This window comes from Dipodomys merriami, unplaced genomic scaffold (assembly GCF_024711535.1).
Source record: "Dipodomys merriami isolate MVZ:Mamm:240054 unplaced genomic scaffold, mDipMer1.0.p SCAF_6, whole genome shotgun sequence".
Classification (NCBI taxonomy): Eukaryota; Metazoa; Chordata; class Mammalia; order Rodentia; family Heteromyidae; genus Dipodomys; species Dipodomys merriami.
In genome coordinates, this window is record NW_027206179.1 from 40692762 (window position 1) to 40705990 (window position 13229).

The 13229-nt window shown below is 38.2% G+C and overlaps 1 protein-coding gene across 3 annotated transcripts in view; it reads right to left on the reverse strand.

Annotated features, from left to right (window-relative positions):
* Positions 1-13108, reverse strand: part of Pibf1 (progesterone immunomodulatory binding factor 1) — a 144953-nt gene extending 131845 nt beyond the window's left edge. The window contains exons 1-5 of one of the 3 annotated variants that reach the window (XM_070002858.1): positions 12907-13107; positions 11265-11555; positions 7563-7663; positions 5646-5844; positions 4870-4989 (exon numbers count right to left, since the gene is read on the reverse strand). In XM_070002858.1, the coding sequence (XP_069858959.1) occupies positions 4870-4989; positions 5646-5844; positions 7563-7663; positions 11265-11516 (672 nt within the window). In that variant the 5' untranslated portion in view covers positions 11517-11555; positions 12907-13107. Of the gene's footprint in view, positions 1-4869; positions 4990-5645; positions 5845-7562; positions 7664-11264; positions 11556-12484; positions 12547-12906 lie in introns of those variants that run through there. The other 2 variants (XM_070002859.1, XM_070002860.1) reach the window with 2 other exon arrangements.
* Positions 13109-13229: the final 121 nt, after the last annotated feature.

Consider the following 13229-nt stretch of genomic DNA (forward strand, 5'->3'; position numbering starts at 1 on the left):
ATTAATTGGAGAAGTCTCCAAGACTTCTGCCCAAGCTAGTCTTGAACAGCAATCCTCAGGTGTCAGTCCCTTGAGCTGTTAGGATTGCAGGAGTGAGCCATTGACACCTGATGATATACTCCATTTTTTTTGAAGCAGGCCATATAACCATGAAGTCCTTTTACTCTTTTCCTCTGAAGCAGACTGTAATAGCTAAGATGTTGACTCTGACCATCTCCCTCTCTTTCCCCTTGAATTCTATGACAATTAATCTGTTCTACATGGAAAGACAAGGCATGTCACACAGAGTACCAAGGAGAATTTCAATGAAAGGCCTTGCTAAGTCCCTCACCCCAGATAATCATCACTGGATCATATGATTTGTCAGGTAACCATACTTCACCATGACTGTCCAGAAAGAAACTTTTTCCCTTGGTCTTTCAGTCTTCATTTCTGAAAGCTCTTTCACATCAAACTTATGTTATATAAGTTTATTATGCTCTCCCTTTCTTAATTTGTCTTTGATTATAGGGGTCTCAGCTCTGGAAATGGAAAAAGAAAATTTCTAAGCATCTCAGTAAGTCCTGCCAGCCAGCCAGCTCTATTCAAATTTGAATGTTATCTGCCCTGATCTCTACTCAGCACTCAATTCACCATATCTCGATCTGCTTTCCTTTTTTCCTTTGCACTTATTACCTATCATACTGTACGATGTGCTTATTTACACATTTTACAGACATCCACTTAAAATATAAATCCTCTGAAGGTAAGGATTGCTGTTTGGTTCAGTGACAAACAGTAAGCATCTAGCAATGTATATCACATAGTAGATGCACAATAAACATCTATGGACTGAATTTCCTTCTTTATAATAAAGACCATGTACATACTATATATTATTATACCTATTTTGAAGGAGATGAATATACAGAGAATTCAGTATTTTTCTTTTCGTACTGCTGGGGATTGAACTGAGGGCCTGTGCTCACTAGGCCGGTGTTCTACTATTGATCGATACCCCTAGTCCAGCAAGGGCTAAGTTCTTTATGATCACATTGTTTAGTTAGCAACTGAACCGACAAGAATATTTGAATTACTCAAAAAATATTGCAGTCAATAGTTTAATGAACTACTTTAAAAATTAACCTCCACAATATATAGCAAAATTTCTTTTAATAGTGCTAACTGGTAATTTTCTCTAAATCCTTATAAAAAGGCCTTTAAAAATATAGGCTATATAACATTAGTAGTTTTACTAGGTTAGGCTACAGTATGTTTGCCCAAACATTACTTCCTATGTTCTTGTGAAAGTATTATTTTTAGAGGAGATTAATCAATCAGTAAACTACTACTTTCCATAATGTGTGTTGGGGATGTTGGGAGAGGAGAGGCCTGGGGGGGGGGGGGGGGGGGGAAGACTTGTTTAATCAGTTGCAGTCTTCCATAGGAAAAATAACTAACCTGAGCAAGGAAGGAATTCTGTCAGAATACTGCCTTTGGACTTGAAGTACAACTCTCTCTCTTTTTTTTTTTTGGTGCCAATACTGACCTTGAACTCAGGGACTTGCACTCTTATTTACCTTTTTGCTCAAGGCTGGCACTCTCCCTATCACTCGAGCCACAGCTCCACTTCTAGATTTTTGGTGGTTAGTTAGAGATAAGAGTCTCATGGACTTCCTTGCTCAGTCTTCCAACTGAGATCCTACCTATCCTGAGTAACTAGGAATACAGGCTTGTGCTACTGATGCCTGGCTCGAACTCCAACTCTTTACTGGTGTCCAGCCTGTTAACCTACCCTGAAGATTCTGGAATTGCTCAAATGCTAGAGTTCTAGGATCCAATTCATCAAAATAAACCTTTCTTGTCCTTCTCTCTTCCCCTTCCCACCCTCACAGTTTTTTCTGTTTCTCTGGAGAGCTCTAATACATATTTATAAATATAAGCAAAATTGTTTTTGTGTTCAAGAGTTATTAGTGAATCAAAAAAATTCAGTAAGTTTGAGTCAATGCTGGTTGATACTCTATGCTTTTTTTTTTATTGTGAAAATACTGTACAGAGGGTTTACAATTACATGGGCAAGATAATGACTACATTTCTTATCAAGCATTGTAGCCTCTTCCTTTGTTTCCCCTTCCCATCCCATCCTCCCCCTATCCCCCACCCAACCCTCCTCCACGCCCCCCCACCAAAGTTGTAAAGTTCGTTTTCGACATAACAACTTGTACGTCTTGTTGCAATGGGTCCACCTCATTTAAATAGGGATACAGGTGGACCTATGCTTTCTTTTTAATGGCATTGTGTTATTAAGGATGAAAGAAACTAAAATCTGAGACCTAAAGCCATTGCTGACCATTTACAACCATTATTAGAAAGCACAGTGAACTGCTTTTGAGTGCAGTAAAAATACATCACATTATTAATGCCAACTTAGTCACAAGGCTTTTTTTTTTCCTAAAGGAATCATTTATTCTTGTATATGGAAGTGATTACAAAAGAAATGGTTTGACCAAAATTTGGGAAACAGGATAGGACGTTCCTTTAGCCTTCTCCTACACAAAGCCCTTGAGGGCTGCTATCACAGGTGTAGAACCAAGTCTGAAAACTTGTTTTACTTCCTTCTGCCCCCAAATCTTTGTGCACTAACACAACTAACACAATCTGGACATTTTAGAGACGCGCTAAGAGTTTAAGTGATTTTTGTAAGGCTACAATATTAGTAACCAAACATTATTTTTATAGGTGAAAATTTTAAGAAGAAATTAAAAGCTTTTCTTCCTCCATTTTTTTTTTGGGGGGGGGGGGGAGGAGGGGCGCCGAGTCCTGCGGCTTTAACTCAGAGCCTGGGCAGTGTCCCTGAGCTTCTTTTGCTCTAAACTAGCACTCTAACACTTGAGCCACAGTGCCACTTCCACAGTGCCACTTCCAGCTTTTTTTGTATATGTGGTACTAAAGAATCAAACCCAGGGCTTCATGCATGAAGGCAAGCACTTTAACACTAAGCCACATTCCCAGCCCTCCCTCCATTTTTTTGAGACAAGAACTCAATATGTAGTTCAAGATGGTCTTGAACTTGTTGGCCTCAGAGTCACAATCTTCTTGCCTGTGAATCTAAAGTGCTAGGATTACAGGAATGTATCACCACCACCACCTAAGAGATATCTCTTCTTTCTTTCTTTCTTTCTTTCTTTCTTTCTTTCTTTCTTTCTTTCTTTCTTTCTTTCTTTCTTCCTTTCCTTCCTTTCTTTCTTTCTTTATTATCTTTAAGTAGTTGTACAAAGAAGTTCCCATTCTACAAAACAGTATAAGAATACAAAGTATCTGACAACATTGTCACCCATCTCTCTTAACCCATCCCTTCTTTAAGAGATATCTTTCTAAATGTGTTTGTATGCCCAATGTGAGCAGAAAAAAAGCAAAATCAAACCAAATCAGCAGCTTAAATAGGTGCATCTACTCCTTAGCAATGTTTTCTGGCATCTCTGTTCTTCTGAGGACAGGAAGAACACTGCATGTAATATTGGCTCTATATAAAGTAAATTCTATTACTAATAATGTACCAAAATAAAGTACTGAAAATACAAATTATTAAGGTAAGGTGGCTCATATCTATAATCTCAGTTACTTTTGAGTAGAGATATGCAAACATGATCCTAGCTGGAGCAAAAAAGTTAGTGAGACTTCATCTCAAAAGAACAATCCAGGTATGGTGGTTTATACCTGAATTTCCAACTACATGAAAGTAAGATGGAGAGAATCGTGGTCTTAAATCAGTATAGGCAAAAATTCTAAGGTCTTTTCTGGAAAATAACTAAAAGCAAAAATGGATGGAGGCTCAGGTCAAGTGTCAGCTTAGCAAGTATGAGGCTCTAAGTTCAAACTCCAGTACCACTGTCCAGATATAACAGCTCACACTGCAACCCTAGCTATTTGGGAGGCAGAGATCAGGAGGACTGTATTTCAAAGCAAGCCTAGACAAAAAGTTAGGAGAAAACCCATCTATCTAAATCAATAAATCTGTCATGGTGGAACAAGCCTGCTGTTTCAGTCACATACACTGGAATTTATAACTTAAGAAGGTTTAAATCTGAGACTGGGTCCAAGCAAATTTAAAAAATAACAATACCTCAAAAAATACAAATTACATGATAATCATGTACTTCTACATCAGGGATGGGGAACCGGTGATATGTACAAAATCATCGGTATACAACAGGATAGACACACATGCATCTCATCAGCTGCTCTGGGCATCTCTGCTTCCATTGACAATTTTAGATGGTTCATAATGATGCTATATATATTCACATGGTCCCTGGCAGAAAAAAAGGTTCTTTACCCCTGTTCTAGATAATTAATTATTTATAGATAAAAATCTTTCCCTGAAACAAACATGGGCAATCCCACAAAACAAAAATGTTATTGTGGTCTTCAACTTCAAGGGAATGTAAAATGACTGTTTAAAGTCACAGAATAAGTGAAAAATGTCAAGATGGCATCTAACATTTTAACTCTAATCTATCCTTACAGATTACTGGGGGCAGTTCTTATGAGCACAAGAATACATCTGCCCTTACTCTAAGTTGTAAGGGCAGATGTATTCTTGTGCTCACAACTGCCAGCTCCCATACAACATCCAGCACATTACTGGGGTAATGATAACATCAGCACACAGGCTTAGAACAAGTAGGAGAATTTGCTAAATGTGAAAGAAGACTAATAAATGGACAGAACAACCTCTCATACCACCAAGAAGGCTAAACCATAATGAAGAACTGCAGCAGCCAGAGCTCCTTAATTCCATGATCTGCTTTTCTGTTCCTTATCCTAAACTGTAAAAAATTCCTTAAAGAGTTGGCACTTGTTCCTATCAGTGAGAAAGATCATACAAACCTCTGTCAGCTGCTTCAGTTGGTCTTTATTTGTATTTAATTCTTCTGTTAAGTCGTTCTTTTTCACTTGTAGTTCACAGATTTCTTTTCTTAATGGATTTACTAGTTCATAGAACCGAACCTGAAAAAAATCCAATTAAGAGTCTTGACATCCAAATTACAATTAATCTTTGCCAGTTCTCAGTTCAGTAGTATGTCCTTTTTCATGCTTGTACTTTCTGAGATTGCAGTTACTCTCAGTCAACTATGGTCTGAAAATATTAAGTAGAAAATTCCAGAAATTTTAAATAACTCATAATGTGTCTTCAATAATTTTTAGAATATAAAGGGATGGTGACACAAATTAATTTAAGACTACTGCTACAGATTAATCCTAAATGTAGATTTGTCTAAACAACACTGCAGCCATTATGCTGAGCTCATTTATTAGCACAAAGCTCTTCCTCATTCTACTGCTTATAAGCACACCAATCCCTGTCTCCTTACTAACCTTACTAAACCCCAGGGAACAACTAAACTGATTCATTCCATGGTTTCTCATTTGGAGGGCATTATAAACTACCAGATTATAAGAAAACTAATTTCTATGGACTATTCAGTCATTAACTTCAGAAAGCTGTTTATTGTTTGACTATGGAATACAGTGGTCAGGACCATTATAATTTGGTGACCAGAACATAACTCACCATCATTAAATCAGGGTCATAAAATGACTTATCAGTTGGGTACTTATGGCTACAACATAAATAGCAAATTTTAGTTGAAAAGTATACTTACAGATACAAATTCAGGAATAGAAAGTTGATCTTCAGAAAAACTTTTTAGTTTCACATATTGCTCTTCAGTCAAATCAAAGTCACGTAGGTTTCGACGAACATCCCCAGCTTTCTCTCTTAGCTGATGATTTGTCTCTTCTAGTTGTTTCTGTCTCAATAAAATGGTTTCCATTTCTTGTTTCATTAATTCTTGATATTTTCTATATTAAGAGAGAACATGTGGCAAGCTTCAAAAAACTTTGAGATTTAAATTTCTCAAGGTGCTCTATTTAGACTAACATAAAATTAGGAAATCAGAACTCTAGTAGTATTATTAGGTCTAGTTTTATGCTTATTTGGCTAGCTAAACATGAAATGATAATTCCAAACAAATTAGTAAATGTATAGTAACATTAGATTATTATACAATTGATACTTTAAAACATTTTTCTTTTCTTGGTGCCAGTCATGGGGCTTGAACTCGGGGCATAGGTGATGTCCCTGAGGTTTTTTCCCCCCTTTCTCTCAAGACTCTTCTGCCTGGGCTGGCTTCAAACTGTAATCCTCAAATCTCAGTCTTTTGAGTTACAAGGAATATAGGTGTGTGCCACCAGTGCCTGGGTTAAACAATAATTTAAAAAATTCAAACTATAAAATTACACATGCCCTTTGCTTTAAGGTTTTTAGGATGGTAATAATGCTGGATGCTGTGGCTCACGTCTATGATCCTAGCTACTCAGAAGGCTGAGATGTGAAGATCTCAGTTCAAAGCCATCTGAGGCAAGAAAGTCTATGCAACTCTTTATTTCTAATGAACCACCAAAAAGCGGAAGTAGAGCTATGGCTCAAGTGGTAGAGGGTGAACAAAGAAGCTCTGGGACAGTGGCCCAGGCACTGAGTTCAAACCCTGGTACTGGAATGCACACACACACACACACACACACACACACACACACACACACACACACCAACCATACACACACACACACACACACCAACCATACACACACACACACACACACACACACACACACACACACACACACACACACACACACCAACCATAAAATACTGGTTCAAATAACAAGACTAATCATGCATTCATCATTCTCTGTGAATACATACATATTGTTACTATTAGTTGCCTGTTCAAAGATTTTTTTTGAGCCAGGGTCTCCTGAGGCTAGCCTGAAACTCATGATCCTCCTGCCACAGGTTCCTGACTGCTGGGACTACAAGGTATGTCCCCATATAGCATATGCTTTATTTACATGTACATTTTTATGATTTCCATGTTCAATTTCTTTATAATGGGAGAAGACCTTAATAGACACTTCGAGAAACATGAGGAGATACTTTTTATAGATTTGAATTTTTGCTCTCAATCTTTAAGCTTGTCTTGTTTCTGCTTCATATAATGATTTTTACTTTTGGTCATTCACTTTTACAGGTTTCCAGTGGATTTATTATTTGTTTTTTTTAAGAAGTAATGTTTTTTAATGATATTTCAATGCTTATATTTTAAATTATGAAAGTATAAACAATACACTTGGCCATAGGCATATTTGAGGGTAGACAACAGATTTTTGTTAGGCACACATAGGTAAGCTGGAGAAAGTATGCAGGTATGAAGCAGTTCAAGCCAGCAGTGTACAATAGCTGAGACATTCAATCAGAATGTTTTACAAAGAGAATGAAGAAAAGCTAGTTGAGACAGCCAGGAGTGGTCAGTAGTTTTGAGTTTCCTGAATAATTTATAGTTCATTTATATTGGCCAATATGTATTGAATGAATATAACTTATTTTTTTGTGGTCTGGATGTGAAAATTATATCTATCTTTGACTTTAAATTCCTCTATTACAGCTTAAAATAACATGAATAAACAAATAGTGAAATTACTTTTAAAGTACAGAATTTTTGTTTTTTAACTTTTCTTACTTGGCATCCTTCTGCTGAAAAGTCAATTGGTTGTCTAATCTCAAACTTAGGAGTTGCTTCTGGTGTAGTGCATCATTAAGTTTCTCCTCCAACTCTTCAATCTTAAGAGAGAGAATAAGGTAACTTACATGTTGAAGTTTCACATTTATTGTAGAAAATATCTTCAGGTTAAAAAAGAACAATATGTTTAAAAAGCCACTTTAAAAAAACAGGGTACCATAGAATAAATACTATTTTTGTAATGTGTGTGTATAAACAGTATAGTTTGATTACAGTATGTTTGAAACAGCTGCCTCAAATTTTATCTCCCCTCACCGTAAAGATGATTTCCCCCGCCTTGTAACTCATATTTACACCGTGAAACTGGAGGCCTAATTATTTTGATGCCAGATTCAGCATTTGTACTCTAAACCCATTTATCTATTACATATCTTCTACTGACTACCACATAGATGATGCTAGAACATGCAAAACTCATGCCAAGTTTACCTACTCCTGCCAGGGGTAGGGAACCTTTTTTCTGCCAAGGTCCATATGGATGTTTATAAACATCATCACAGGCCACACAAAATTATTAACACAGGCAGGTGGGCTATAGGAAGCCAATAGAAAGCATTACCTACCTGTACCACATTGCTGTCAGGTACTAAAGGATGGTTGCAAGCTGGATATTCCCCAACATTGCATGATTTCCTGCCTCTCCCAAGCCCCCAAAGCAACAAGCAAACCTGAGTCATGTTGGAGATATTTGCATAAACTATCCTAATAGTTTCCTCATGAGTTTCCCCTATATAAAAGTTTTACCAACTTCCACATCTATCTTCCTGTATCTTGCCTTTAAAAAATGCAAACAAAGCGCTTGCCTTGCATGCATGAGGCCCTGGGTTTGATTCCTCAGCACCACATAAGCAAAAAGAAAAAAGCCGGAAGTGGCGCTGTGGCTCAAGTGGTAGAGCACTAGCCTTGAGCTGAAGAGCTGAGGGACAGCGCCCAGGCCCAGAGTTCAGGCCCCACAACCAGACCCCTCCCAAAAAAATAAATAAAATAAAAAATAAAAATAAAAAATAAAAAATGCAAACAAAAATTTACTTCCTCAATTTTGAATTCTTTAGAGAATCCTTCACTATCTTCTTAACAAATTATAAGGTTGGTGGCATAATAAACTAGTTCTTGATCTTTCTGTTAAACATAATCATAGTGTTTGACAGTCAGTTCTGGATAGACAAGCAATCTCCCACACCCCCACAAAGGATAATCCTAAAGTTCAGGCAAGCCTCAAATCCAATGTGGGGATTTGGTATGACAGTGACTTATCTTGTATGGCAGGCTATCCCTAGAGAAGAAATCCACTCCTTACATTTCAGACAGCTGTAGTCAGACACCATTTTGAGAGTTTAGCACCCCTTATTGTGGGGTACTGAAAACAAGGGGGAGATGGCTATGGAAGGCATCTGTGGAAAAGGGTAGCACGGACATAAGCTCACTGAGAAGTTTAGGCAGCAGGGAGCTCAAGCTAAAGGGTGCATAGTGGTAGGTAGTGTTGCCTTTCTGTGGCAAAGAGTGAGTCTATTATCTAGGATGACAACAGATACTAAGAGCTCTTAGACCGTGGCCCCAAAAGACATGGTCTCCAGTGCTATCCCTCTGCTGCATGTGGTTTACTGTTGTGCAGGTCTGAAAATGCTGAGTCCAGATCCATTAGATGCCTTATTTCTTCAGCCACTTCTTCCCACAGGGTGCTTCACTACGAGGGAAATCTGAAATCGCTGAGGCTGGGGAGCAGAATGCTGAGTTCTCTCAGTTCTCCCTTGCCCAACATCCTAGTATAGAGCTCAGTGCTGATTACTGCCTTTATTCTCCCATCTATTTGGGAAAAACCAGTAAATGTGGACATTTTGTGGGCCTGTGTATATAAACTAGAGAACCAAAGGAGTAAGTGGGTACCTATCTGGACTACAAGCCACAAAACTCATTAGTGCCAGCAGTGGCATCTGATACACAAAGAAGGGAAACTTGTAAAATGAGACATTCCTGAAGCTGACAAACAACTCTTAATCAGTCCAAGCCTCAGCCCACATACTAGACAGCCAGATTGTATTGCTCTTATAGTATCTCATTTTCTCTTTTCTGAATAATAGTGGGGACAGAGCTCTCAAGAGCAGTCTGGCCCCTAAGAAAACTAGAAGAAATATCCAATGCACAAATATAAATTTCAAAGCAACATGACTCCACCAAAAGTTTACAATTCAATAACCAAATCAAAAAATGCTGAAAAAGATGAAATGCTAAAGAATATCAAAGTCTAGTTTTAAAAATTATCAACATCTCAAAGTGGATTTGAATAAAAAGATAAAGTAAGGAAGTCAATTTAAAACACAGATATAAAAGTCAACAACCTGGATGAGAAATTTATCACAGAGATAGTTTCTAGAAAAAAAGGAAATTTTAGAAATGAAAAGCTCAATGAATAAAATGAAAAATCCAACTGGAAGTATCACTGACAAACTAGAAGAAAGAAAATCAGGGAGAATAAATTTCACTAAGACGATACTGAAAAATGTTTACATTCAGATAGCAATATAGCAATAAAGCAAACAAAATAAAACCATGATCACAAACATCACAATATCCAACACCTTTGAGACATGATTAAGAACTGAATCTATGGTACAGAAGAGGAACAAAAATATGTAATAAAGGCATTTTACTAAATTCAGTAAGATTACAGCAGAAAATTTCTCATATATAAAGAAAGAAATAGATATCCAATTCAACAAGGCATTTAGAATACGATTAGGAAAAAACCCACCACACAAAAAATTATAGTTAAAATTTTAGGACTACAGAATAAAGAAAGAATATTGAATGCAGCAAGTAGAAACATCAAGCAATTTCACCAAGCAAACCCATCAGAATAACGAGACCTCTCAGTAGAAAACCTAATACCTAGGAAAGCATAGGCTGATGCATTTCAGGCCTTTCAACAAAAACAACTGTCAATTATAACTCCTATATCTAGAAAAGTTATTCTTTAATACTTAAGATGAAATAATAATCTTCCATGAACAACAATTATAAATGAAAGTAATTCAAGACCACTAAGTCAGCATTGCAGAAGATACATAATGGATTATGAATCACAGAAAATGAAGAATGATATACCTAAGTATAAGAGTTCAGCAAAGAATAAATCTCACTGAAAAAAAAGATGAACAAATCAGGAGAAAAAAAAAAACCCAGTCATTACTAGTCAGTAAACAAGGGACGTTCTAAGATGAAGAAAAGCAAAGTTAGTACAAAACTCTTTAGTATAATCCTAAGTGTAAACAATCTTGATTTTTAATTTAAAAAAGCATAGTGGCTGAAAAGATTTAAAAAACAAGATCTGTTTGTTGTCTAGAAGAAATTCATTTCACTGGTAAAGACATACAGGCTCAAAGTGAAAGGATGGAAAAGCAAAATTCCAAGCAAACAAAACTGAAAGCAGGCAAGCTAGTAGCTATACTCAGTATCTGACAAAGCAGACTTAAAACCAAAATTACCAATTATTTTTATAAGTCATTCATTCCTGCTCACATTTAACTCACCCTGTGTTAGACAATAATTATGCATATTATTTTAAGTAAAGTGCAGATACAATTATTTACTTGCAATATGAAAATTATAAAAAATGTAAATAACAAAACGTACACCTAATCTTACCTTTGTAAGATAATCCATTTTCAAATTGTCAATCATCATAGTTTTCTGAGATAACTCTATCTTCAGTAATTGAATATTATGAAGTAGTTCTTTCCGTTCAATTATTTGCCTGGTGATTTTGACTTTACCCTCTTGCTCTTCTGATGAGGAAATATCATCTGTATGAATTGTTGTTTCTAAACTAATATCTTCAGATTCCAGAGAACTAGAGATGTTCACTTTTTTTGACGCCTTAGGGATTTTTCGAGACATTTTTTGAAAATTTATGAGTCAGTTTTCTAATTCAATTTTCTGTAGATTAAAAAGAAACATTAACTTAATAAAACACTAATGGAGGGGCTGGGAAGGTGGCTCAGTGGTAGAGTGCTTGCCTTGTATGCCCAAGGCCCTGGGTTTGATTCCTCAACCACATAAGCAAAAAGAAAAAAGCCGGAAATGGGGCTGAGGCTCAAGTGGTAGAGTGCTAGCCTTGAGCTGAAGAGCTGAGAGACAGTGCCCAGGCCGAGTTCAGGCCCCACGACCAGACCCAAAAACAACAACAACAAAAAAAAACCCACTAATGGAAAGCATTCCCCCCAAATAATTGGGCAATTGAGGAGATTCCCAAGTAAGCTAGAATGCTACATTGCTACACTGCTTAATGCTACACTGCTTAAATCAAACAGATTAATGCTACACTGCTTAAATCAAACAGATTCATTAAAACTAGCCCTCAGATGAACAACAACAACAACAAAAAAATCCCTGGGGTGAAACAAAACAACAAAAATGTACAAGACAAAGGCCCACTAATACCCAAGAATGCACCTAATCATTATTAGGTAACTAACACAAGCTCAGAGAAACAATTCGCTTCAGAAAGGTTATACAGATACAGTACTTAAAATATGGAAGGATTTGGACTTGCATAGAAAAAGGAAATCATGCCCATACTACGGGTTTTTTTTTTTTCTCCCTTTAATTGGGTGGAGAAGTGCGAAATAACATGAGTGGAAATTAGGTTTTTTAGCAGTAGCCAATTTCTGTCATGCTGAAGAGTGACAGCCAGGCGGCTCGGCCATAAACACTTTAAATATCACGTGTTCTACAGGCAATAAAACACCACTGAATTTTACAGAGGCTGTTAACTGAGACATAAAGCATTTTTCTTCTCATAGCTCGAAGAAGGAAAGCCAAGCGGGTCGGAGAAAGAAACAATTCTAAACTACAATACGCCTTACCGTTTGGCAAGCATTCGACCAACTTCCCGATTCACACGAAATAACCATTTATTCGCGCTCTCTTAAATACATTTCAGTTTTTCTCAACGGGAAAGACTGGGAAGAGGTGCGTGAACCACCGGGGGGGGGGGGGAGGGGGTCGCCCGTGGAGCTGTGGCTCCAGCGGTACAGAGCCAGCCCGAGCACAAAGCGCAGGGACCGCGCCCAGGCCCTGAGTTCAAGCCCCAGGCCCTGCCAGAGAAATAATTGACAATAAGGGGGGGAGGGGAAGGTGAAATCAAGACAAACCCTCTCCCGGATTCTAAGAGCCCAGAGAGTTCGGCGGTCCCATTGGGCTGGCGGGAAGCGGAACCCCAGTTTTGGTTGGCACATTCTTTGCCCGGCATGGGGAAGTCATGGGAAGACAGGTAAGTGCCATCTACCTGGAGAGCTCCGGGGACTCCACACCCAAGGCGGGGCCTGTCCCCGCCTCAGCCTCTCCGAGGAACCGAGTCCTCAGTTTTGGGGTGGCAGCCCCTGAACCCTGGAAGCGCTGGGCCCGGGGCCGTTGGAAGCCGTCTCCAGGACAACCATCCCCGCACCTCCGTGGAAGCCGGAAGACAGCGCGGCGCGCACATCCCGCGCCGCCGGAACTCGGCCTTCTGAGGCTCGAGATGCAAAGCAGCTTGGGAGTTGGAGTCCAGAGGTAAATCCCGCCCAGCGCATCGGCCCAATCTCCTTGGCTGTCAGGGGGAAGGCAGGTGGA